This window comes from Anarhichas minor, unplaced genomic scaffold (assembly GCF_050575085.1).
Source record: "Anarhichas minor isolate MPS153535 unplaced genomic scaffold, ASM5057508v1 ptg000025l, whole genome shotgun sequence".
NCBI lineage: Eukaryota > Metazoa > Chordata > Actinopteri > Perciformes > Anarhichadidae > Anarhichas > Anarhichas minor.
The window spans coordinates 11,663,201-11,685,562 of NW_027466471.1; the positions used below are offsets into that span (position 1 = coordinate 11,663,201).

At 42.1% G+C, this 22,362-nt stretch overlaps 7 protein-coding genes, 2 long non-coding RNA genes and 1 pseudogene across 13 annotated transcripts; 5 read left to right on the forward strand and 5 right to left on the reverse strand.

Moving 5' to 3' along the window:
• Nucleotides 1-72: 72 nt before the first annotated feature.
• On the forward strand, nt 73-5,923 carry usp30 (ubiquitin specific peptidase 30). Of its 2 annotated transcripts, none has more exons than XM_076098846.1 (13): nt 73-220; nt 1,910-2,019; nt 2,097-2,270; nt 2,365-2,468; nt 2,577-2,675; nt 2,954-2,999; nt 3,084-3,178; nt 3,298-3,357; nt 3,438-3,524; nt 3,736-3,816; nt 4,029-4,251; nt 4,328-4,427; nt 4,584-5,923. In XM_076098846.1, exons 1-13 carry the CDS (start codon nt 150-152, stop codon nt 4,834-4,836), a joined length of 1,503 nt encoding a protein of 500 aa, XP_075954961.1. In that variant the 5' UTR covers nt 73-149; the 3' UTR covers nt 4,837-5,923. The 2 variants fall into 2 exon arrangements, with proteins under 2 accessions (XP_075954961.1, XP_075954962.1); XM_076098847.1 differs by having other exon boundaries at nt 4,331-4,427.
• A 112-nt stretch (nt 5,924-6,035) lies between these two features.
• On the reverse strand, nt 6,036-9,669 carry alkbh2 (alkB homolog 2, alpha-ketoglutarate dependent dioxygenase). 4 transcript variants are annotated; one of them, XM_076098851.1, is made up of 5 exons: nt 8,774-9,653; nt 8,409-8,637; nt 6,991-7,295; nt 6,711-6,909; nt 6,036-6,629 (listed from the first exon to the last, which is right to left on the reverse strand). In XM_076098851.1, exons 3-5 carry the CDS (start codon nt 7,235-7,237, stop codon nt 6,320-6,322), a joined length of 756 nt encoding a protein of 251 aa, XP_075954966.1. In that variant the 5' UTR covers nt 7,238-7,295; nt 8,409-8,637; nt 8,774-9,653; the 3' UTR covers nt 6,036-6,319. The 4 variants fall into 4 exon arrangements, with proteins under 4 accessions (XP_075954966.1, XP_075954965.1, XP_075954964.1 ...); XM_076098850.1 differs by having other exon boundaries at nt 8,243-8,611; nt 8,774-9,652; XM_076098849.1 differs by having other exon boundaries at nt 8,243-8,637; nt 8,774-9,652.
• unga (uracil DNA glycosylase a) lies at nt 7,931-10,615 on the forward strand. The gene is made up of 7 exons (XM_076098852.1): nt 7,931-8,146; nt 8,447-8,647; nt 8,725-8,820; nt 9,571-9,668; nt 9,764-9,852; nt 9,957-10,135; nt 10,216-10,615. The coding sequence occupies exons 1-7, from the start codon at nt 8,048-8,050 to the stop codon at nt 10,354-10,356; spliced, it is 903 nt and encodes a 300-aa protein (XP_075954967.1). The 5' UTR covers nt 7,931-8,047; the 3' UTR covers nt 10,357-10,615.
• Nucleotides 10,616-11,517: 902 nt separating this feature from the next.
• Nucleotides 11,518-13,671, forward strand: LOC142957217 (peroxisomal membrane protein 2-like). The gene is made up of 5 exons (XM_076098853.1): nt 11,518-11,708; nt 12,120-12,242; nt 12,416-12,578; nt 12,761-12,880; nt 12,981-13,671. Exons 1-5 carry the CDS (start codon nt 11,599-11,601, stop codon nt 13,047-13,049), a joined length of 585 nt encoding a protein of 194 aa, XP_075954968.1. The 5' UTR covers nt 11,518-11,598; the 3' UTR covers nt 13,050-13,671.
• Nucleotides 13,472-14,517, reverse strand: LOC142957218 (polyubiquitin-like). Its single transcript, XM_076098854.1, has 2 exons — nt 14,366-14,517; nt 13,472-14,253 (listed from the first exon to the last, which is right to left on the reverse strand). Exon 2 carries the CDS (start codon nt 14,241-14,243, stop codon nt 13,746-13,748), a length of 498 nt encoding a protein of 165 aa, XP_075954969.1. The 5' UTR covers nt 14,244-14,253; nt 14,366-14,517; the 3' UTR covers nt 13,472-13,745.
• A 500-nt stretch (nt 14,518-15,017) lies between these two features.
• On the reverse strand, nt 15,018-16,150 carry LOC142957220 (uncharacterized). The gene is made up of 3 exons (XR_012956080.1): nt 15,810-16,150; nt 15,504-15,681; nt 15,018-15,134 (listed from the first exon to the last, which is right to left on the reverse strand). It is a non-coding gene; the product is annotated as an uncharacterized LOC142957220 (long non-coding RNA).
• A 313-nt stretch (nt 16,151-16,463) lies between these two features.
• Nucleotides 16,464-17,166, forward strand: LOC142957221 (uncharacterized). The gene is made up of 2 exons (XR_012956081.1): nt 16,464-16,737; nt 16,838-17,166. It is a non-coding gene; the product is annotated as an uncharacterized LOC142957221 (long non-coding RNA).
• A 162-nt stretch (nt 17,167-17,328) lies between these two features.
• Nucleotides 17,329-18,342, reverse strand: LOC142957219 (polyubiquitin-like). The gene is made up of 2 exons (XM_076098855.1): nt 18,197-18,342; nt 17,329-18,086 (listed from the first exon to the last, which is right to left on the reverse strand). Exon 2 carries the CDS (start codon nt 18,074-18,076, stop codon nt 17,603-17,605), a length of 474 nt encoding a protein of 157 aa, XP_075954970.1. The 5' UTR covers nt 18,077-18,086; nt 18,197-18,342; the 3' UTR covers nt 17,329-17,602.
• A 788-nt stretch (nt 18,343-19,130) lies between these two features.
• On the forward strand, nt 19,131-21,003 carry LOC142957695 (peroxisomal membrane protein 2-like; annotated as a pseudogene).
• Nucleotides 21,004-21,163: 160 nt separating this feature from the next.
• On the reverse strand, nt 21,164-22,186 carry isg15 (ISG15 ubiquitin like modifier). The gene is made up of 2 exons (XM_076099219.1): nt 22,032-22,186; nt 21,164-21,921 (listed from the first exon to the last, which is right to left on the reverse strand). The coding sequence occupies exon 2, from the start codon at nt 21,909-21,911 to the stop codon at nt 21,438-21,440; it is 474 nt and encodes a 157-aa protein (XP_075955334.1). The 5' UTR covers nt 21,912-21,921; nt 22,032-22,186; the 3' UTR covers nt 21,164-21,437.
• Between the last annotated feature and the right edge of the window lie 176 nt (nt 22,187-22,362).

The window sequence follows — 22,362 nt, forward strand, 5'->3', positions numbered from 1 at the left end:
GTAGCTGTGAATAATTCACATGACTTCAGAAATGTGCGCAACAAACATTTTGGTGGTCGGAATGTAAACTGTGAACACATCGGTACGCTCTCCACTTGGTCCGTCCTGCAACATGCCACCAAAGACGGGAGTTCCGCAATGAAAGCAGGATGTTGTGGTGCCGACCAGAAAGCTCCGATAAGCTTGTTGGAGAGTTCCTTGGCACTGGACCCATAGTCAGGTAAAACCTCTCCGCTGGCAAAAGACAACTTAAGGTTATTTATAGTGCACGGGGTCAGGGGTAAAGTGGGTCATGACGTCGTACGGTGGACCCAAAGTGTAACATGCGCAGACAAGGAGGACAAACGGACACCGAGTCCGGTTTAACGTTATAGTTAACGCTACAAAACCTGCTAACGCAGATTCAGAGCAATGATAAATGTTATCTGTATTTCAAGATAACAGGATATTTATAAAATGAGGCGACATAGTGCGCCGAGGGCAGCCTAACCTCGGTGTTGTCGGTAAGTTAGCCTACACGCTAAAGCTAGCTAGCTCTTTTAATGAATGCGTGTAGGTGGTGTTAGCGGGTTCGTGGTTAACGTTACACGTTGATGAAGTGCGGGTGGTTAGTATCGTTACTTACTAGATAATGTTGTGCAGAGGCTGCAACATAATGTAACTAACAAAATAAATAGCATGTCAAGCTTAAGTACTGTGATGCTCGCAGACGAGGCTAAGTTAGAAGAGGCTTTGCTTGATCTGAAGTGGCGTCATGTCTGGTTTTACCACAGATAAACGGCTCAAAGGTTAATGGATCACATTATTCATGCATTTAGTTTGCATTACGTTACGTATTGTTCTGCCTGTGTCTTAAGGGTAGAGAGTATGTAATAATGATAGACAGAAAAATACAACGTAATGATAAGTGTTCCCTAAAAGCCCCAAACCTGTGAACAACCCTCCTACTATACACTTCACTGAGGAAGACACTGCTTCGTCTGTTGATGAAATCAGAACGCGAGATAATAATACAAAGCTACAAAACACAATGTATACTCAGTAGCCAGTGTTTTAGGTACACTGAGCTGAAACTAATGTGGTCTAATACAACAGCCCTGCAACAAATCGTACTATTATTCAGCTTTCAATGTTCAGTTGTTGTAGAAACTGTTTCAGAGAGATGTTGACTGATGGTGTTGTGCCGTTGAATTGTACTGCATTATATTGAGGGGTGGAGCTGACATTTTGTTCACAACATTCATATCCATGATGGTAGAATCAAATTCAACATCATCCCAAACTACGGCCTCATAAATGACCTTAACGTTGCATCAACACCTCTCAGAGAAGGCAGCAGTAGGTGTGAAAGAGTTTTTAAAAGTATTGATTTTGGCAAACAGGACCCAAAAAGTTGAACTTGAAGGCCAGGTCTGAAGCTGTGATGTTACACAGAATATACTCTGATGTATTTAGCTATATTTTGTCGTACAAATTACTTTTCTGTTGAGTACTTTGAGTATTTTGCTGCAGACCGTGACCATCTTAGTAAGTACACATGTTCTGTTTGAGAGTCGGGGAAGCATTCAGACATATAAAAGAAAGAATTTTGTCAATTAAAGATCGATGAAATGTCGACGGAAGGAATTTGTCTTTGACATGAACCATAGCCATCTTCCGCTGCAGGCTTTTCTTACCATGTTCGTATTACTGGCATAGATCAACGCAGATACGGCCGTAGGGCACTGTGAATAAACAACAACACATCAGTATCATTATTGTATTGTCATCAACACAAGTGATGTATGAAAGCGTATATTTACCGACCACCATTATGTCTCCTGCTGTTTTTACCCAAAGTGTGTTTTTTTCACTTCTCTCCCTTCAAAGTCATCCGTTGTGCTTCATTAACATGCGGTTGTCTTTTCAGAAACAAGATGATAAAAAACTGGGGTGTCATTGGTGGAATAGCTGCTGCGATTGCAGCTGGAGTATACGTGCTGTGGGGCCCAATTACAGAGAGAAAGAAGAAAAAGAGAGGTAAGAATCAGTACGACAGTGTGATACACACAATGTATGTAAAGCGGTAACTTACAATGACTCGTGTTTTCTTCCAGGTATGGTTCCTGGTCTGTTAAATCTCGGCAACACCTGCTTCCTGAACTCGTTGCTTCAGGGTTTGGCAGCATGTCCGTCCTTCATCAGGTGGCTGGAGAGGTTTTCAGATTCCCCGATGATCCAGTCATGCAAGGACAACCAGCTGTCCACGACCCTGCTTCAGCTTCTCAATGGTATATAACACTGTGATAAGTCGCTCGAGCGCAGTGGGGATGCAGTGTTCATTCTTATTTTTAAAAAGGACGATGTCTGTTTCTGCACTGGTAGCTCTGTCCAGTGATCAGCCTGCGGAGGAAGATGTACTCGATGCCGGGTGCCTCCTGGATGTTCTCAGACTCTACCGGTGGCACATCAGTTCATTTGAGGAGCAGGTTAGTCAATAATCCTGTGCAGTAGTATTTTGTGTTTGTTTCTATAATGTTTGCTGGAATTTTAAGTCTTCCGAGTTGTCTTGACTGTGTTGGTTTCTCCGCTCTCAGGATGCGCATGAACTTTTTCATGTCCTTACATCTTCTCTGGAGGAGGAGTGGGATCGTCAACCCAAAGTCGCTCACTTGTTTGACATGCAGTCCCTCGAGGCAAGTTACCAACTCCCCAGTTGCATTGTTTCTCAAACAGCTCACAAATATGTCTTGCATGCCGACAACTTCATCATGCTCTGCAGTTCAGGTCAGCGCTTTGGAGCACACGTGCAATGTGGAGGGAAGTTTTTGCACCATTTTAACCCAAACTCTGCTCACTACATCTTTTAAAGTCAAATCAATTTCAGTATGGGAACTTTAGCCCGTGTTGTAGAAGTGTCAAAAATTACAAATTTCTTACTGTACTCACAGTTATTCTGTTTGTTTTATACCAGAGCATCCCTGATCAAGTTGAGAAAGCTATGACCTGCAGAAGTCGAGGTAAGGAGACAAAGAAACGATGTTGCCTAGATTATCAAAGCACAAAGGATTATATTTCATCTGTATTACTTTTTCATTTCGCAGCCCCTCTTCATCCCATACCAAGTCCTTGGAAGTCTCAGCATCCTTTTCATGGTCGTTTAACAAGCAATATGTCATGCAAGCGCTGCGAACAGCAAGTGAGTTTGTATGTTGTTGTTGTTGTTGTTGATGGGAAAGTGATGAGCAAAGCTAGTTTGTGTCGTTTGACTTAACATTCTTTCGAGGTGATTTTAACCTCTGCTTTGCTTTTGTTTAGAGTCCGTTGCGGTATGACTCATTTGAGAGCCTCTCCCTGTCCATCCCTTTACCTCAGTGGGTAAGCAAAACTGTCACGAACATGTGAATATTAAAATGTATTATACTATCACTTCTTAATATACATTGTTGTTTCCTCAGGGGAGACCTATCTCTCTAGACCAGTGTCTTCAGCATTTCATCTCCTCTGAAACCATCAAAGACGTGGAGTGTGAAAACTGCACCAAGGTACGTTCACTGCATTGTCATCTTTTATTAAATATGTAGGTCACCAAAACCAATAGACGGGAAACCCTTGTGACAGAACTATCATCAAGTTACTTACATTCACATTCATGTGACTTCAAATATTTGACACCAGAAAGGCGTTCGTGTTTTATTACAAAGACACTATTTGGCAGATTTTGTTTCATTTCTGTTTGGGATCATTTCACCTCAGCTTCAACAAGGGAACCCAGTAAACGGGCCAGTTCTGGAAAGCCAGAGGACGACGTTCATTAAACAGCTCAAACTGGGAAAGGTAAGCGTCACTTGTTATGTCACTATTAGCAGATTATTAATTTCCCAAGATGTTAATCACTACGTAGACAATAGGTACTCTGCTAAAGCTTGTTTGTGTCTAATTTAGGGAGAGAAACGTAACGGTAACATTTTAGGTAGATCAAAACTTCCCCTTATTTCTTGATGACACGTTATACGATGTTATCTACTGTATTTTCCTCCTCCTTCTAGCTCCCCCAGTGCCTCTGCATCCATTTACAAAGACTGACGTGGTCCAGTGAAGGAACCCCCATCAAAAGACAGGAGCATGTGCAGTTCACAGAGCATCTCTGGATGGACCGCTACAAACACAATGCTTCCACGCACAGAAGTCAGCGAATCAAATGTGCTCCGAACCCCATAAAGGCAGAAAATTCGGATGATTCCGTGGAAAAGCCGTCTGCTAATGGCACCGGTATGTGTCATACCATTCCTGGGTCACGTTCAGCTTGTTTTTTGTCGTCGTACATTTGTTTCATTTTGTTTCCCAGAAGCAGAGCACCGGTACAACAACAACAAACCTTTTACCAACGGAACATGTTCGTCTGTATTTCTTCAGTCTCCTGGTGTGAACCTCACATATGACTACAGGTAAACGTCATGTCAAGGTGCACCAATACAAGGAACTCGTGTGAATCAAGCTATCAGTGTTTTGGTGGTCATCCAAGCCGTTCAGTTTCGAAACATGTGTTTTTTTCCTTTATTTGGCACCACCTGTACATCTAATCCTAGTGTCTTTCCTTCCAGTCCTACCGAGTACTTGTTCCAGCTCACGGCTGTGCTGGTTCACCACGGTGACATGCACTCGGGACATTTCGTCACGTACCGCCGCAGCCCTCCCTCACCTCGCACCTCTTCGCCCATCAGCTCCCAGTGGCTTTGGGTGTCAGACGACTCGGTACGAAAAGCCAGCCAGCACGAGGTGCTGTCTTCCAACGCCTACCTGCTCTTCTACGAGAGAGTCCGAAGACTGAACCTGGCGCTGCACTTGGAGGAGTGACCCGAAGCTCAGCAGCCCGACTGACTTCTGCCTTTTCCAGTCAAACTGTCACAGCTGTGTGTGTTACAACACGGTTACCAACAGGTGGATTCGGACTTTGTGACGATGAGAAATCCATCCTCGAGTTTCTGTAAAGATAACTTTGCGTCACAGCAACGTGTTGGTCATTGAACGATGTATTAAATCCACTTTGCCTGCTGCTCTGATGCAGAGTAGAGGACTCTCGATCCCAAAGATTATGGACCTGCAAGATTTTTAGTCAAATATCTTTGATCATCTAAACTACTTTTCTTTGACAAGTGTAACAATTTCTGTCATGTGACAATTTGGCTTCAATGAGACAAAAAAACAGGAACACTTAACACTATAGTGTGCTCTCTAGCCCTGTAATACATTGTTCATGCCACACATACGTTTCTGTGGCATTTTCATGATGCTGTAGATGTTGGTGTTAAATTGAAACGCAATATACTTTAAGGTGTTCCTGTTATTTTGTCCACTGCCTGTACATTACAGACATACACAGAAGTAGCCGATTAGGAATTCTTGGAGCTGTTACATGTTATGAAGTCAAATGGATAGACTTGTCCCTCCCTCTGGTTCTCCCTCATCTAATTTGCCGAATCATCAGCAGCAGTGTTTGTGACACTATTGGCATTAATGTTTCAAGAGGCCAATAGTCCTCACGCTGTCGTGATGTGCAGACTTGAGGTTAAAGTGCCATGTTATATTTAATGATCAAGATTTTTTTAACACATGAAGCCGCGTGTGCGACAACTGATATGATGCATCAGAGCCATTTGTAATGGTGTTGATGTGCAACAGTTCAACAGATTATTAGCGATGATCAGCTCTCAGTAAATAAAGCCACAGGGTGACTGCAGGTTTTTGGGCAAGTTCTTCTGAATATTTTGTATTCTGTGTAGCTGCCATCGCTCCAAACCAACTAAGTCAAATTGAGGAATGGCCGGGTGCAAAACCCATTAATGTTTGCGATTTGCACTAATGTATATTCATGTGAGATTGTGTGTATTTTTTGTGCAATCTGTAAAGGTGATTGTTTTCAGGTATTAAAAATTAAAGCTAACTAGAGCAAGAGTAATTATTTGGTACTTTTGAAACGATAGTGTGACAGCAGACATGCTCAAGTTCAAGCACAGACTTCCTGAAGTGTTCTTGACCCAAACACTGAATCTCTGTAAGACGGTGAAGCATGCAGCCTTTACTGAGGGTTTTCAGACAAAACATTGTAGAGATAGAAGGTACATTTTTTTCCATAATAATAAGTACTATACATCATTTAAAAGAGTAAATGCCCCTGATTTTCAGCGATTCAGCTATACATAAACACATTTATGATATTTATCCATGTGCCCAGGGACACTAACAGGTTTGTCCTCTTTTTCATCCAAAATGTGGGCCCCACAGTCAAAAGGCCTCTTGGGCACTGGCCCCAAAGGCCTGGGTGATGATGCCCGCTTGGTCATTTCTTTCTGTCCAGTAGGATGCGTCTGAAGGTGAGGTTGATGCGAGGCAGGGAGATCTTCTTGCGGACAGGGAGGCTGTGGTACCAGAAAGTGTTGGTCGGTGAGTTCATGAGGAGCAAGCTTCCGTGAGCGAGCTCCAGCTTCACAGGGTCGATCTGTCGCCGACTACGTTTCCCCCGAGCGTCTCTGTGCCGAAAGATGAAGTCTCGTGCCGCTCCCAGAGAGACGGAGGCGATGGGGCAGAGGGGGTCCAGCTCCTTCTCGTCATCGCGGTGCTCCCCCATGTGATCCTGCCCATCTTTGTACCTGGTGGAGAGAAGACCACTTTCAGCAAGGAGACAAGTCTCAAACTGTGATCTTCAAACTTGGATTCAGGAATTTCCTCACCTGTTAACCAGAACAAAGTTAAATGTTTGTCCAATTGTTTTCGTGACAACGTCCCGAATATGTTCCAAGGTTTGAGTCCACGGGCAGGCTAAACGTGTCACTCCAGAATAAGTGTAGGTCAGACCTGCATCTCCATATGTGGCCTGCTGTCTCGGTATACTGTGCACCTTTCCAAACACCCGGACCTTTGCTTCTTCCCCTAGAACAAAAACAGCCACGATCAATCAACAGCTCTGCCACGTCCGGTCATAACTTTACAGAAGAAGGTTTGATGTTGTACCTGTTGAGTACACCACCTCCTCCTCCAGCTGTTTAAACATGTGGTCCGCTTCCTCTTTGGAGAGCAGCAGAGCATAGTCACAGTCTAGTCCCTCCGACTCTATTTTCTGCCAGGGAACAGGATGAGAGAACTCGTCTTCCTCATCGTCCTCCCGCTGCTTCATCCTCTCATCGCTCTCCAGTTTGATCCTCTTCTGTGGACGTCTGGCATTGTTAGTGCAGGGGAGTTTATTCACAAACTTTTCCATTGCAGTAACCAGTCGTCTGTGGGACTCTGGGGACCTTGATTTTAGGGGTTTTAAAGACCTGGATGATGCAAAAACGATGGAACATTAACCCTGGTTTTGTAAATAAATGTGAAAATAATAAATGTGTGGATCTGCAGTGAGTGGACACGATTATTATTGTTACGCCATATTTCTCACCATATTCGAATGTAAATAAAAGGCAGGGCTGCAACTAACAGTATTACAAATCTGTTAACTATTTCCACAATTAATCAATTACTCACTGCCAATAAAATGGTGAAAATGCCAAAGCCCAAGGTATTAGATATTATCACAGTTCAACATTTTCAATATCATATAAAAACAAGTAAAAGTAGCAACTCCTCATATTTAGGAACATTGAAAAATACAAAATGTATTTTTTATCCAATAGTAATTTCTGTTCAATGACTTCTCAATTGACCAATTTATTTTAGCTCTACAAAACGGTGTGACAACAGCAAATAAGTTGACATGATCCCTTTACACAATACAATATCACATAATCAAGATATATAGTTGATAAAACGTATATTTCTGTTAAAAGCTCGGTAGCTTAGCTTCCACAGGCTGTAGTAAACACCACCGTTAGCGACAGTTGGTCTTGAACAGCACTCAGCTCATTAGCATAACTCTGTTTCGTCATTTCTTTTTTTGGCGCGAATACTTCAATACCGGTAACGAGTTTGTGTTTTCTGAGGGGACCACTGCGCGCCTACATTAGCACGAATACCGTAATAACTTAACATAATTAGTTCACAGCTGCTTACCGCCAAGGTGTTTTTCAACAAAATGATTGGACAAAAAACTATCAACTCGTTTTTTTCGCCTGTGTCGAAGAAGAGAATTTCTAAGGATATAAATGAAGCCGAGGAGGATGCCAAGGACCCGGTGAGCGTCACTTCTTCTTCAGTTTGTCAGCTAACATCAAACACGTGTCTAGCTTGTACTGTTAAAACATAACGTTATTAATATTCAAACACTTACAGTGTAGTTGTAGTCCTATTTAAGACACGTTCAGCGTAATCCAAGCTGCGTTCACGAGTACTGCTGTGTTCTTGGTCGTTGTCAAAAGTGGAGCAAAATAGCACAGCACGAAAAATGTTTGCACTTCACTGTCGACGGTTTCTAAACCGGTCTGCGCGCTTCTCACCCGCTGTGTATTTCGTTGAAAACGCTTCAATTGTGCAGAAGAAGCTGAAGTCCGTGGCCGTGGAGCCGGAGCCGTCCAGCCCGCCTCCTGCTCCTCTCTCCTCGGACCAGCTGGACAGGATCGCCCGCAACAAGAAAGCAGCGCTGGAGAAACTCGCCTCTGCTCAAACACCTCCGGGCTTTGGGGAAAGCTGGACGGAGGGACTGTCGGAGGAATTTCGAAAACCCTACTTTAAACGAGTGAGAGAGAAAGAGTAGTCACGCTGTGTGTCTCTGTGGTTATGAGCTGTTTAAATAACTCCATGTCTCTGCCACAGTTGATGCAGTTTGTCTGTGAAGAGAGGAAACGCCACACCGTGTACCCACCTGCTGAACACGTCTTCACCTGGACTCAGACGTGTGACATCCGAGATGTAAGTGTACCTGCGGTGACCTGAGACACTGTGTCTGACACCACAGTGTACAGCATTTAATGTTGACATACGCAAACACACAGACGTTGCAAAGTGCTGTATCACAATAAAGAGAATCATTTAAAGAGACAGAGAACGCGGACATTACATGAAATCTGTACATGCCATTAAATATATAGTTATAAAATCAAGAAGGGCCTTTTATGAGGCTTTTTTTTTTAATTTTTTTTTTTTTTATAAAGATTGGCACAATTGAGCTTTTCTGAGACTTTGTTGGAGGCTGTTCCAGAGTCGATCAATAGCAAAAGTTCGACACAATCAACAGAAGCCTTGACGTTGAAGCAGCCAGTTATCTCTGCTCTGAATGCCTGAGGCTTCCTGCAGTGAGGACACAAGTCCTTCGTTGTATGTTGGGCTCAAACATAATCTAAAAATGTCTTAAGTGGGCCAGTTATTAAGTTTGTGTAATTGTGCATGACGGTATCTGGGCCAATAAAAATGACTTCTGTTTTGTCTCAGTTAGGTTGTAGAAGACTGTGAGACGTCCTGTCTCTTATCACACTTAAGAGCAGCTATTGTGACATACGTTGACAAACATATTTCAGAGCCTCCCACGTGCTAAACAGACAGCAAGCCGCCTACACACCCCAGCAGGCACTGAGGACTTCACATGCAAATTAAATTTGCGAATGGAAAATCAAAGTTTGTGTTTGTGTGTATGTGTGATTTGTATAATCCCTCTATTTCCAGGTCAAAGTGGTGATTCTTGGCCAGGATCCATATCACGGTCCTAACCAAGCCCATGGATTGTGCTTTAGCGTCAAAAGACCAGTGCGTCCTCCGCCCAGGTTAAAACCTTTTCAGTATCTCTGCCTGTGAGCTCGTCAAACTTGAAATCGTCCTTTTGACATATTTATCACACCCGTGATCCTTTTCCATCTAGTTTGGAGAACGTGTACAAAGAACTGGTGTCGGACATTGAAGGCTTTCAGCACCCAGGACACGGAGATCTGACTGGATGGTCCAAACAAGGTATTTAAAAAAACAAAAAGCGGTTTACGCAAACTTGCACAGCAAGAGATCTGTTGGTCTTTACCTCACCTGCCGCCTTCTCCGCCCGTCACCTCGCCCGTCAGGTGTGTTGTTGCTCAACGCTGTGTTGACTGTCCGAGCGCACCAGGCCAACTCCCACAAAGACAGAGGCTGGGAGACCTTCACTGACGCCGTGGTGCAGTGGCTCAGCAACAACCTGGAAGGCCTTGTCTTCATGCTTTGGGGATCTTATGCTCAGAAGAAGGGAGCTGCTATTAACAGGGTGGGTCTACTCTGTTGTTTTAAATCAAAGCCTTTTCTATAACCTTCATGCACCTAACTTTCTGTTCTCTCTGTCTGTAGAAACGCCACCACGTCCTGCAGACTGTGCATCCTTCTCCCTTGTCTTCTCATCGGGGATTTTTTGGATGCAAGCATTTCTCAAAGGCCAACGAGCTGCTAAAGAAATCCGGAAAGTCTCCCGTAAACTGGAAGGAACTGTAGGATTTTATTCACGTTTTCTTACATGTATGTTGGTGACCTACAGACCAAAACCCACCCATAAGCTTTCACAGTTTCCTCTTTTAACTAAACTGTATGTGCAGAGATTTCTTTATGAGTTCATGTTGGCAGTTTAAACTGTGTTGTGCTACACACTGACTCTTTCTTGAATGCCTTTTCTAAAACTGTTTGTTCAACGTTGTAAATATTTTTTTGTTTTTTACTTTTTATTGAAAAATTTGTATTAAAGTGGTTCCAAAAAGTTGTTTCATATTAATGTCTCTACATTGGCTCTGTGCAGTCTAATCTAAAATAGGCTAACTTCCTCAGATCTCATAGAGCAGATGTAGTGCTGTCCATGTTCCACTGCTGAGTTTCACCACTTTGTCATCTTTTTTGTATCGAAAAAAACTTGTTTAAATGCACAAGGCTTAGAAAACAAAGAAGTCGGTAGGAAATGTAGTGTGGAGGTAGAATTGTCGGAGAAAAAATACTAAAAGGTGTGATTATTGTTAGTGTGTCTTTCTCATAGCCTTTCACACAGTTTTACTGATAAAGATGGCTGCATTATTTTAGGGTGGCAGGGACCTAGAAGTTAAAGTTTCAGTTTCATTTGACATAAACTGGTTAACATGGGGTCAATTACAATTAAATGTTTTTGACAAGAGAACGGATCAGCTCAGCAATAAAACACTAGTCACAAATAAGATAAAATGACAAAGGTAAGGTAGAAAGACAATAAGGAAAAGTGATGGCATAAGACATAGTGATATATATATATAAATGAAGATTATGTGTAAAAGTAAGACACTATAGCAGTAAAAATGCTAGCTCACTGTCTCGCCTAAATGAAGTGAAGTGATTATTAATGTTATTAGTTTCAATATTCCAGTGCAGCTCCTGCTTCAACAAGTAAACATATCTGCCATGAAAAAGGTCAGTAACTGTTAGACGTCGGTGTGTTGTGCGATCAGGAGGGACCAGAATAACAGAGATAGTAAGACAAACGCGCATATACCTTCACATATGTGAGCACGCGTGCAGGTCTGCAGCTTAAAACGAGACAGAAATCATAATATTCTTCAACTGATCATCTTTGTCGGCTGCTTTTGACGTCGACTTGAAGGCGTGGCTCCGTCAGTGACGCGATGCTGTTTGCAGGAAGAAGCTGCTCCTTTTCAGCTCCGCTGCTGTCAGTGCTGTTAGTCACGTGGTGGTAATGTTTGTACAGTTAAACAACTGACAATGCCTGTGGAGAGCCTGCCTGTGCGGAATGCGTCCGTTTCTATCCGTTTACTGCAACAATATCTGGTTCTTCTGAAGAAATATCCCATCCTTACTAAGTCTGTAACGAGGTCTGTAGCTCTGGTTGTTCAGTGGCTGTAACTGGTCAACAGTGGTTATTGTTCTGCAGCCTGGTGCCTGTTTTGTGTTGTGTTTCTTCTGTTTGACGGTCAGAAATGACATGTTCCGATGTACTAAAGGACTGTCTAAGAGAAAATGCAGTTTATTAACTTACTGTTTGCTACATATCGCCATTTGTTATCAGCTCTTACTGTATTGTTGACTTCAAAGTTAGTCCAAGGGGTCACTTTGTTTGCACTGACCACTGGCTGCCCTTCTGTGGACTTTAGCCAATCAGCATCATGCACATAAATCCTCCCCTAACAACTTAATGACACATGTTTAATTTGATTAGACCTTATCATGAATGTACCTGTTGCATATTAATAGTTGTGTTCGTTGTGTGTCCTTGATATTTTCAGTGGCATCCTCACAGCTTTAGGAAATCTTCTGTCTCAGATTTTGGAGGCCAAAAAAAAGGCCAACAATGGAGCCCTGGTCCATCAGATTGACCCAGCTGGAGCTGCACGCTATGCCATTTATGGGTGAGACTAAATACTGAAACATAATTGAGGGTTGACTTGCTAGTCATGGTTCATGTACAGCAAGAAAGTGAATGTAATGGCATGTTCCTGTTAGACTAGAGTGTCAGACATTATAATATACATAAAATACATACATTTTTGTAGTAATATTATTCCCTGGTTGTCTGTTTCAGGTTGGTTATTACAGGACCGGTGAGCCATTACTTCTACCAGCTGATGGAAGTGTGGATGCCCAGCACAGACCCGCTCTGCATTGTGAAACGTCTGCTGCTGGATCGGCTTGTTTTTGCACCCGGCTTTCTGCTCATTTTCTACTTTGTTATGAACATCCTGGAGGTAGGTCATCTTAGAAACTCTCCCTCCTCATCTCATTGAAGGGGCACTCCAGCAATTTGATAATGCACTTGCAGAAAGTTGGGATGATTACAAGAGACATATATATATAAATAAAGATTTGTCAAATTGTGCAGCAAAGGATGAATAAAAGTACATATATAATCATTCCAATCTATATTCAGGCTAAAGGGTGGAGAGACTTTGAGAAGAAGATGAGAGGAAGTTACTGGACTGCTTTAAAGATGAATTGGAAAGTGTGGACTCCCTTCCAGTTCATCAATATCAACTTTGTGCCTGTTCAGGTATGCATTCCACTGGCATCCTGTCACTGAACAAATGATGAGTCACATAGTGACGCTATGGTAATCCCCGTCTCTTCCTGTGTCTGTTTTTTGCTTACAGTTCAGAGTGCTGTTTGCCAACTCGGTCGCCTTATTTTGGTACGCCTACCTTGCATCTGTGAGGAAATGAAGCTCCGTCAGATTTCCTGACTGAAAATGAATCTGGAGGAAGCTGGTTCTTCACTGTGGCTTCAGCATTTGGCTGTTTACTCTACTACTGTTTATATACTGGACAATAATTCTCACATACAGTAGAATTTATTAATTTGAGTTCAAGCCATTCTAACACGCTCCTATGATTGTTATGTTTGTAATCACAGAGCATACTACATGTATTTGTTATGGAGCACTGACAAAGACTTATAAGATGTAATAATAAACACTGAATTGTATGACTGAGAAAGTCTCTTAATAACTGTAATGATGTTCATTTTAAAACAATGCTTCAGTGGGCCTTTCTGGTTCCTTCTGGTTGTGGTCTGTACAGGGTACAGCTCCACCCCTGAGCTGAGGAAACGGTAGGCCTGCAGGAAATGTGAGGAGACGTGGAAATTTACATTTGAAAAGTTTTATTTCTTTTTAACAGTGTCCAGTTAACAAAATGCAGCGTTGTGTGTAGAACTTATTTGTACTGCCAAAGTTGCTTAAGCATAAACAAGTGTTTAAGGTGTTATGGAATACAGCAGAATGCAGAGGAATGTGTTGATTTTTCCAAATGAAAGTACAAATAAATAATAAATTTAAAAAAGGCATTTAAAGCTATATGATTGATTTAAAGCTACTAAAGGAATGTTCAGAAGATCATCTATATGAACCAGAAGTGTCCTCAGCCTCCTCTCAGGCGGAAAGTCATGTAGATGGTGCTCATCGCTTTGACGTTGTAGTCTGAGAGTCTATGCCCAGTCTCCGTCATCTCTTTGCCCTCGTGGATGAGCCTCTGCTGGTCCTCCGGGATATTCTCTTTGCGCTTGACCCGGCTCTTGAAGTGGCCCACCGTCTCGTCGGGTGTGATGTCATAGGTGCTCAGCTTCCCCTTTTCGTTTTGGAGGAACACCTGCACGGTCGCAGGCTGGGGCGCAGGCAGGGGCGCAGGCTGGATCACCAGCAGGGACACGCTGGCTCCGGGACCGACGCCGTAGTCGCTGACGGGCCTCGAGTCGTCGCTGAGGGGGGTGTTCACGCCGTTTATGAAGACCAGCTTCTGCGTCTCAGAGGGAACTCCTAGTTCCTGCTGGATCCGTGTCTTCAGAGAGCCCACTGTGTCATGTGGGTTCACACTCATTTTTCGGGAAGTCCCATTCAGCATAATGATGTTTATATCCATGATGAAAGACCTGAAACATAATTCAACACATTATTGAAATAAGTTTAGGAGGAAAAAAAAAACTATTTCCACTGAAGTACCACGGTGTGTTTCTATCAGCGTTGACAAAGACAGATTCTTACCTTGTGATCACTTTAGTAAATTCTTCTGGACAGCTTCAGGTCTTCAGACGGTGAGAGGAAAACAAGCGATGCTCTGGAGCAGCTGTGCTCACAGTTTATATGCAGTCTGCCTCAGCTGACCGACTCCCTCCCCTTTACTGAAGATTTGTTTTCCCTTCACTGACTCGATAACTTTCGGTTTCTATTCTCCCATTAGGACTCCACTGTTACGTGCGCTGCATCGTGATCATAACAAAGCCTTCTGGTATGTTTACGAGGTCAAATCAGGACCGCCCGGTTGAAATAAAGGCAAGACCATTTCTGCTGATACCTGACAAACACGTCATAGTCTATTGTAAGACACAAATATCATATGACATCACATTTTATTTGGAAACAAAACCAAGTGAGAGAACAGTAGGAATTAAGTATTGTTTTATTTTTTAAAGTTATTTTTTCAAAGTTAACACAACACTAGAATGAAAATAGGACACACTATCAAGATCATAATGTAAATCCCAAATTAAAACAATGTACATTGCACTGAATCCTCTCATAGCACAGGTTGCCAACACACTGCTCACTCACACTTCACATAAAATAATACTGAAACAAAACCAGGATCTATCAATACTGCAACCGTCAAATGAAACTGAAAAACAACAAATCTAAATGCCCGTCAAGGTTTTTATTTTACACACCAAGTGAGAACAAATTAGTAATACACGTCATAATTCTGAGTGTTTCAGCATGGCGGCCCTCTCCTCCCTCTTTGGTAAAGGGATATTTCCTGCGATGAGAAAAATAAACAGTAGTTAAGGATCTTCACATTTACAAACAATAACAGGATAACAAAGTTACACCATAATTCATTTGAGATTAGATTCAACTTTGTCATTGCAGAGTAATGGTCAGAGTATATATAGAGTAAATAGTGTAGATATGAAAAAACTAAGATATGTACAGTATGAGCACTTATGAACATGAACAGGAGTTGCAGAATGATAAAGTGCAGGTATAGTCCAAGGGGCCACTTTGTTTGCACTGACAACTGGCTGCCCTTCTGTGGACTTTAGCCAATCAGCATCATGCACATAAAACCTCTCCTAACAACTTAATGACACATGTTTAATTTGATTAGACCTTATCATGAATGTACCTGTTGCATATTAATAGTTGTGTTCGTTGTGTGTCCTTGATATTTTCAGTGGCATCCTCACAGCTTTAGGAAATCTTCTGTCTCAGATTTTGGAGGCCAAAAAAAAGGCCAACAATGGAGCCCTGGTCCATCAGATTGACCCAGCTGGAGCTGCACGCTATGCCATTTATGGGTGAGACTAAATACTGAAACATAATTGAGGGTTGACATGCTAGTCATGGTTCATGTACAGCAAGAAAGTGAATGTAATGGCATGTTCCTGTTAGACTAGAGTGTCAGACATTATAATATACATAAAATACATACATTTTTGCAGTAATATTATTCCCTGGTTGTCTGTTTCAGGTTGGTTATTACAGGACCGGTGAGCCATTACTTCTACCAGCTGATGGAAGTGTGGATGCCCAGCACAGACCCGCTCTGCATTGTGAAACGTCTGCTGCTGGATCGGCTTGTTTTTCTGCTCATTTTCTACTTTGTTATGAACATCCTGGAGGTAGGTCATCTTAGAAACTCTCCCTCCTCATCTCATTGAAGGGGCACTCCAGCAATTTGATAATGCACTGGCAGAAAGTTGGTATAATTGCAAGATACATATATATAAATAAAGATTTGTCAAATTGTGCAGCAAAGGATGAATGAAAGTACATATATAATCATTCCAATCTATATTCAGGCTAAAGGGTGGAGAGTGTGATGGAAGATTTCTATGTTAATCGGGAGAAGAGAGTTGTTCACAAATCAATAAAAAAGTCTTCAAAAGATTCAAAGTTGTCTTTCTCCATTTATTTGCTGGCAAGGGAAGAGTGCACAACACAATACGTATTCAGCAGCATGTTATATAAGCTTCGACTAAGTACAAGATTCAACATCATTTTATACATAGAGAGGCCCCCTCCTCTAGATAAATCATGCATAGGGGAGTAGAGGTCTTTTGACACAGGCTGTCTTGATCTGCTCATTATCTAGATTCTGCCAGATGCCTTCAACTGGGAACCAGTTACGGTTTCAAGATAAGATGAGACTTTCACCTGCAAGTTCCTCATTATTGCATAGTTTTAACCACACGTAAGTTTTGGGTTCACAACACGGACACACAGAGTTCAAATATATTTTACCATTACAAGAGACTTTGAGAAGAAGATGAGAGGAAGTTACTGGACTGCTTTAAAGATGAATTGGAAAGTGTGGACTCCCTTCCAGTTCATCAATATCACCTTTGTGCCTGGTTCAGGTATGCATTCCACTGGCATCCTGTCACTGAACAAATGATGAGTCACATAGTGACGCTATGGTAATCCCCGTCTCTTCCTGTGTCTGTTTTTTGCTTACAGTTCAGAGTGCTGTTTGCCAACTCGGTCGCCTTATTTTGGTACGCCTACCTTGCATCTGTGAGGAAATGAAGCTCCGTCAGATTTCCTGACTGAAAATGAATCTGGAGGAAGCTGGTTCTTCACTGTGGCTTCAGCATTTGGCTGTTTACTCTACTACTGTTTATATACTGGACAATAATTCTCACATACAGTAGAATTTATTAATTTGAGTTCAAGCCATTCTAACATGCTCCTATGATTGTTATGTTTGTAATCACAGAGCATACTACATGTATTTGTTATGGAGCACTGACAAAGACTTATAAGATGTAATAATAAACACTGAATTATATGACTGAGAAAGTCTCTTAATAACTGTAATAATGTTCATTTTAAAACAATGCTTCAGTGGGCCTTTCTGGTTCCTTCTGGTTGTGGTCTGTACAGGGTACAGCTCCACCCCTGAGCTGAGGAAACGGTAGGCCTGCAGGAAATGTGAGGAGACGTGCAAATTTACATTTGAAAAGTTTTATTTCTTTTTAACAGTGTCCAGTTAACAAAATGCAGCGTTGTGTGTAGAACTTATTTGTACTGCCAAAGTTGCTTAAGCATAAACAAGTGTTTAAGATGTTATGGAATACAGCAGAATGCAGAGGAATGTGTTGATTTTTCCAAATGAAAATACAAATAAATTAAAATTGAAAAAAAGGCATTTAAAGCTATATGATTGATTTAAAGCTACTAAAGGAATGTTCAGAAGATCATCTATATGAACCAGAAGTGTCCTCAGCCTCCTCTCAGCTGGAAATTCAGGTCGATGGTGCTCCTCGCTTTGACGTTGTAGTCTGAGAGTTTAGACCCGGGCTCCGTCATCTCTCGGCCCTGGTGGATGAGCCTCTGCTGGCTCTCCGGGATATTCTTTCTGCACTTGACCCGGCTCTTGAAGTGGCCCACCGTCTCGTCGGGTGTGATGTCATAGGTGCTCAGCTTCCCCTTTTCGTCTCTGAGGATCACCTGCACGGTCACAGGCTGGATCACCAGCAGGGACACGCTGGCTCCGGGACCGACGCCGTAGTCGCTGACGGGCCTCGAGTCGTCGCTGAGGGGAGTGTTCACGCCGTTTATGAAGACCAGCTTCTGCGTCTCAGAGGGAACTCCTAGTTCCTGCTGGATCCGTGTCTTCAGAGAGCCCACTGTGTCATGTGGGTTCACACTCATTTTTCGGGAAGTCCCATTCAGCATAATGATGTTTATATCCATGATGAAAGACCTGAAACATAATTCAACACATTATTGAAATAAGTTTAGGAGGAAAAAAAACTATTTCCACTGAAGTACCACGGTGTGTTTCTATCAGCGTTGACAAAGACAGATTCTTACCTTGTGATCACTTTAGTAAATTCTTCTGGACAGCTTCAGGTCTTCAGACGGTGAGAGGAAAACAAGCGATGCTCTGGAGCAGCTGTGCTCACAGTTTATATGCAGTCTGCCTCAGCTGATCGACTCCCTCCCCTTTCCTGAAGATTCGTTTTCCCTTCACTGACTCGATAACTTTCGGTTTCTATTCTCCCATTAGGACTCCACTGTTACGTGCGCTGCATCGTGATCATAACACAGCCTTCTGGTATGTTTACGAGGTCAAATCAGGACCGCCCGGTTGAAATAAAGGCAAGACCATTTCTGCCGATACCTGACAAACACGTCATAGTCTATTGTAAGACACATATCATATGACATCACATTTTCTTTGGAAACAAAACCAAGTGAGAGAACAGTAGGAATTAAGTATTGTTTTATTTTTTAAAGTTATTTTTTCAAAGTTAAACAACACTAGAATGAAAATAGGACACACTATCAAGATCATAATGTAAATCCCAAATTAAAACAATGTACATTGCACTGAATCCTCTCATAGCACAGGTTGCCAACACACTGCTCACTCACACTTCACATAAAATAATACTGAAACAAAACCAGGATCTATCAATACTGCAACCGTCAAATGAAACTGAAAAACAACAAATCTAAATGCCCGTCAAGGTTTTTATTTTACACACCAAGTGAGAACAAATTAGTAATACACGTCATAATTCTGAGTGTTTCAGCATGGCGGCCCTCTCCTCCCTCTTTGGTAAAGGGATATTTCCTGCGATGAGAAAAATAAACAGTAGTTAAGGATCTTCACATTTACAAACAATAACAGGATGAAAAAGTTACACCATAATTCATTTGAGATTAGATTCAACTTTGTCATTGCAGAGTAATGGTCAGAGTATATATAGAGTAAATAGTGTAGATATGAAAAAACTAAGATATGTACAGTATGAGCACTTATGAACATGAACAGGAGTTGCAGAATGATAAAGTGCAGGTATAGTCCAAGGGGCCACTTTGTTTGCACTGACAACTGGCTGCCCTTCTGTGGACTTTAGCCAATCAGCATCATGCACATAAAACCTCTCCTAACAACTTAATGACACATGTTTAATTTGATTAGACCTTATCATGAATGTACCTGTTGCATATTAATAGTTGTGTTCGTTGTGTGTCCTTGATATTTTCAGTGGCATCCTCACAGCTTTAGGAAATCTTCTGTCTCAGATTTTGGAGGCCAAAAAAAAGGCCAACAATGGAGCCCTGGTCCATCAGATTGACCCAGCTGGAGCTGCACGCTATGCCATTTATGGGTGAGACTAAATACTGAAACATAATTGAGGGTTGACATGCTAGTCATGGTTCATGTACAGCAAGAAAGTGAATGTAATGGCATGTTCCTGTTAGACTAGAGTGTCAGACATTATAATATACATAAAATACATACATTTTTGTGGTAATATTATTCCCTGGTTGTCTGTTTCAGGTTGGTTATTACAGGACCGGTGAGCCATTACTTCTACCAGCTGATGGAAGTGTGGATGCCCAGCACAGACCCGCTCTGCATTGTGAAACGTCTGCTGCTGGATCGGCTTGTTTTTGCACCCGGCTTTCTGCTCATTTTCTACTTTGTTATGAACATCCTGGAGGTAGGTCATCTTAGAAACTCTCCCTCCTCATCTCATTGAAGGGGCACTCCAGCAATTTGATAATGCACTTGCAGAAAGTTGGTATGATTGCAAGATACATATATATAAATAAAGATTTGTCAAATTGTGCAGCAAAGGATGAATGAAAGTACATATATAATCATTCCAATCTATATTCAGGCTAAAGGGTGGAGAGTGATGGAAGATTTCTATGTTAATCGGGAGAAGAGAGTTGTTCACAAATCAATAAAAAAGTCTTCAAAAGATTCAAAGTTGTCATTCTCCGTTTATTTGCTGGCAAGGGAAGAGTGCACAACACAATACGTATTCAGCAGCATGTTGTATAAGCTTCGACTAAGTACAAGATTCAACATCATTTTATACATAGAGAGGCCCCCTCCTCTAGATAAATCATGCATAGGGGAGTAGAGGTCTTTCGACACAGGCTGTCTTGATCTGCTCATTATCTAGTTTCTGCCAGATGCCTTCAACTGGGAACCAGTTACGGTTTCAAGATAAGATGAGACTTTCAACTACACGTTCCTTATTACTGCATAGTTTTAACCACACGTAAGTTTTAGGTTCACAACACGGACACACAGAGTTCAAATATATTTTGCCATTACAAGAGACTTTGAGAAGAAGATGAGAGGAAGTTACTGGACTGCTTTAAAGATGAATGAAAGTGTGGACTCCCTTCCAGTTCATCAATATCACCTTTGTGCCTGGTTCAGGTATGCATTCCACTGGCATCCTGTCACTGAACAAATGATGAGTCACATAGTGACACTACTTAATCCCCGTCTCTTCCTGTGTCTGTTTTTTGCTTACAGTTCAGAGTGCTGTTTGCCAACTCGGTCGCCTTATTTTGGTACGCCTACCTTGCATCTGTGAGGAAATGAAGCTCTGCGAGATTTCCTGACTGAAAATGAATCTGGAGGAAACTGGTTCTTCACTGTGGCTTCAGCATTTGGCTGTTTACTCTACTACTGTTTATATACTGGACAATAATTCTCACATACAGTAGAATTTATTAATTTGAGTTCAAGCCATTCTAACATGCTCCTATGATTGTTATGTTTGTAATTACAGAGCATACTACATTTCTTTTTTATGGAGCACTGACAAAGACTTATAAGATGTAATAATAAACACTGAATTATATGACTGAGAAAGTCTCTTAATAACTGTAATAATGTTCATTTTAAAACAATGCTTCAGTGGGCCTTTCTGGTTCCTTCTGGTTGTGGTCTGTACAGGGTACAGCTCCACCCCTGAGCTGAGGAAACGGTAGGCCTGCAGGAAATGTGAGGAGACGTGCAAATTTACATTTGAAAAGTTTTATTTGCTTTTAACAGTGTCCAGTTAACAAAATTCAGCATTGTGGAACTTATTTGTACTGCCAAAGCCTGTTGCTTAAGCATAAACAAGTGTTTAAGATGTTATGGAATACAGCAGAATGCAGAGGAATGTGTTGATTTTTCCAAATGAAAATACAAATAAATTAAAATTGAAAAAAAGGCATTTAAAGCTATATGATTGATTTAAAGCTACTAAAGGAATGTTCAGAAGATCATCTATATGAACCAGAAGTGTCCTCAGCCTCCTCTCAGGCGGAGATTCAGGTCGATGGTGCTCATCGCTTGGACGTTGTAGTCTGAGAGTTTAGACCCGGGCTCCGTCATCTCTCGGCCCTGGTGGATGAGCCTCTGCTGGCTCTCCGGGATGTTCTCTCTGCACTTGACCCGGCTCTTGAAGTGGTCCACCGTCTCGTCGGGTGTGATGTCATAGGTGCTCAGCTTCCCCTTTTCGTTTCTGAGGAACACCTGCACGGCCACAGGCTGGATCACCAGCAGGGACACGCTGGCTCCGGGACCGACGCCGTAGTCGCTGACGGGCCTCGAGTCGTCGCTGAGGGGGGTGTTCACGCCGTTTATGAAGACCAGCTTCTGCGTCTCAGAGGGAACTCCTAGTTCCTGCTGGATCCGTGTCTTCAGAGAGCCCACTGTGTCATGTGGGTTCACACTCATTTTACGGGAAGTCCCATTCAGCATAATGATGTTTATATCCATGATGAAAGACCTGAAACATAATTCAATACATTATTAAAATAAGTTTAGGAGGAAAAAAAACTATTTCCACTGAAGTACCACGGTGTGTTTCTATCAGCGTTGACAAAGACAGATTCTTACCTTGTGATCACTTTAGTAAATTCTTCTGGACAGCTTCAGGTCTTCAGACGGTGAGAGGAAAACAAGCGATGCTCTGGAGCAGCTGTGCTCACAGTTTATATGCAGTCTGCCTCAGCTGACCGACTCCCTCCCCTTTACTTAAGTTTCGTTTTCCCTTCACTGACTCGATAACTTTCGGTTGCTATTCTCCAAACATGATTCTGCTGTTACGTGCGCTGCATCGTTTTGATCAGAACACAGCCTTGTGGTATGTTTATGCATTTACGAGGTCAAATCAGGACCGCCCGGTTTAGAGAAAGGGAAGCCCATTTCTGCTGATACCTGACAAACA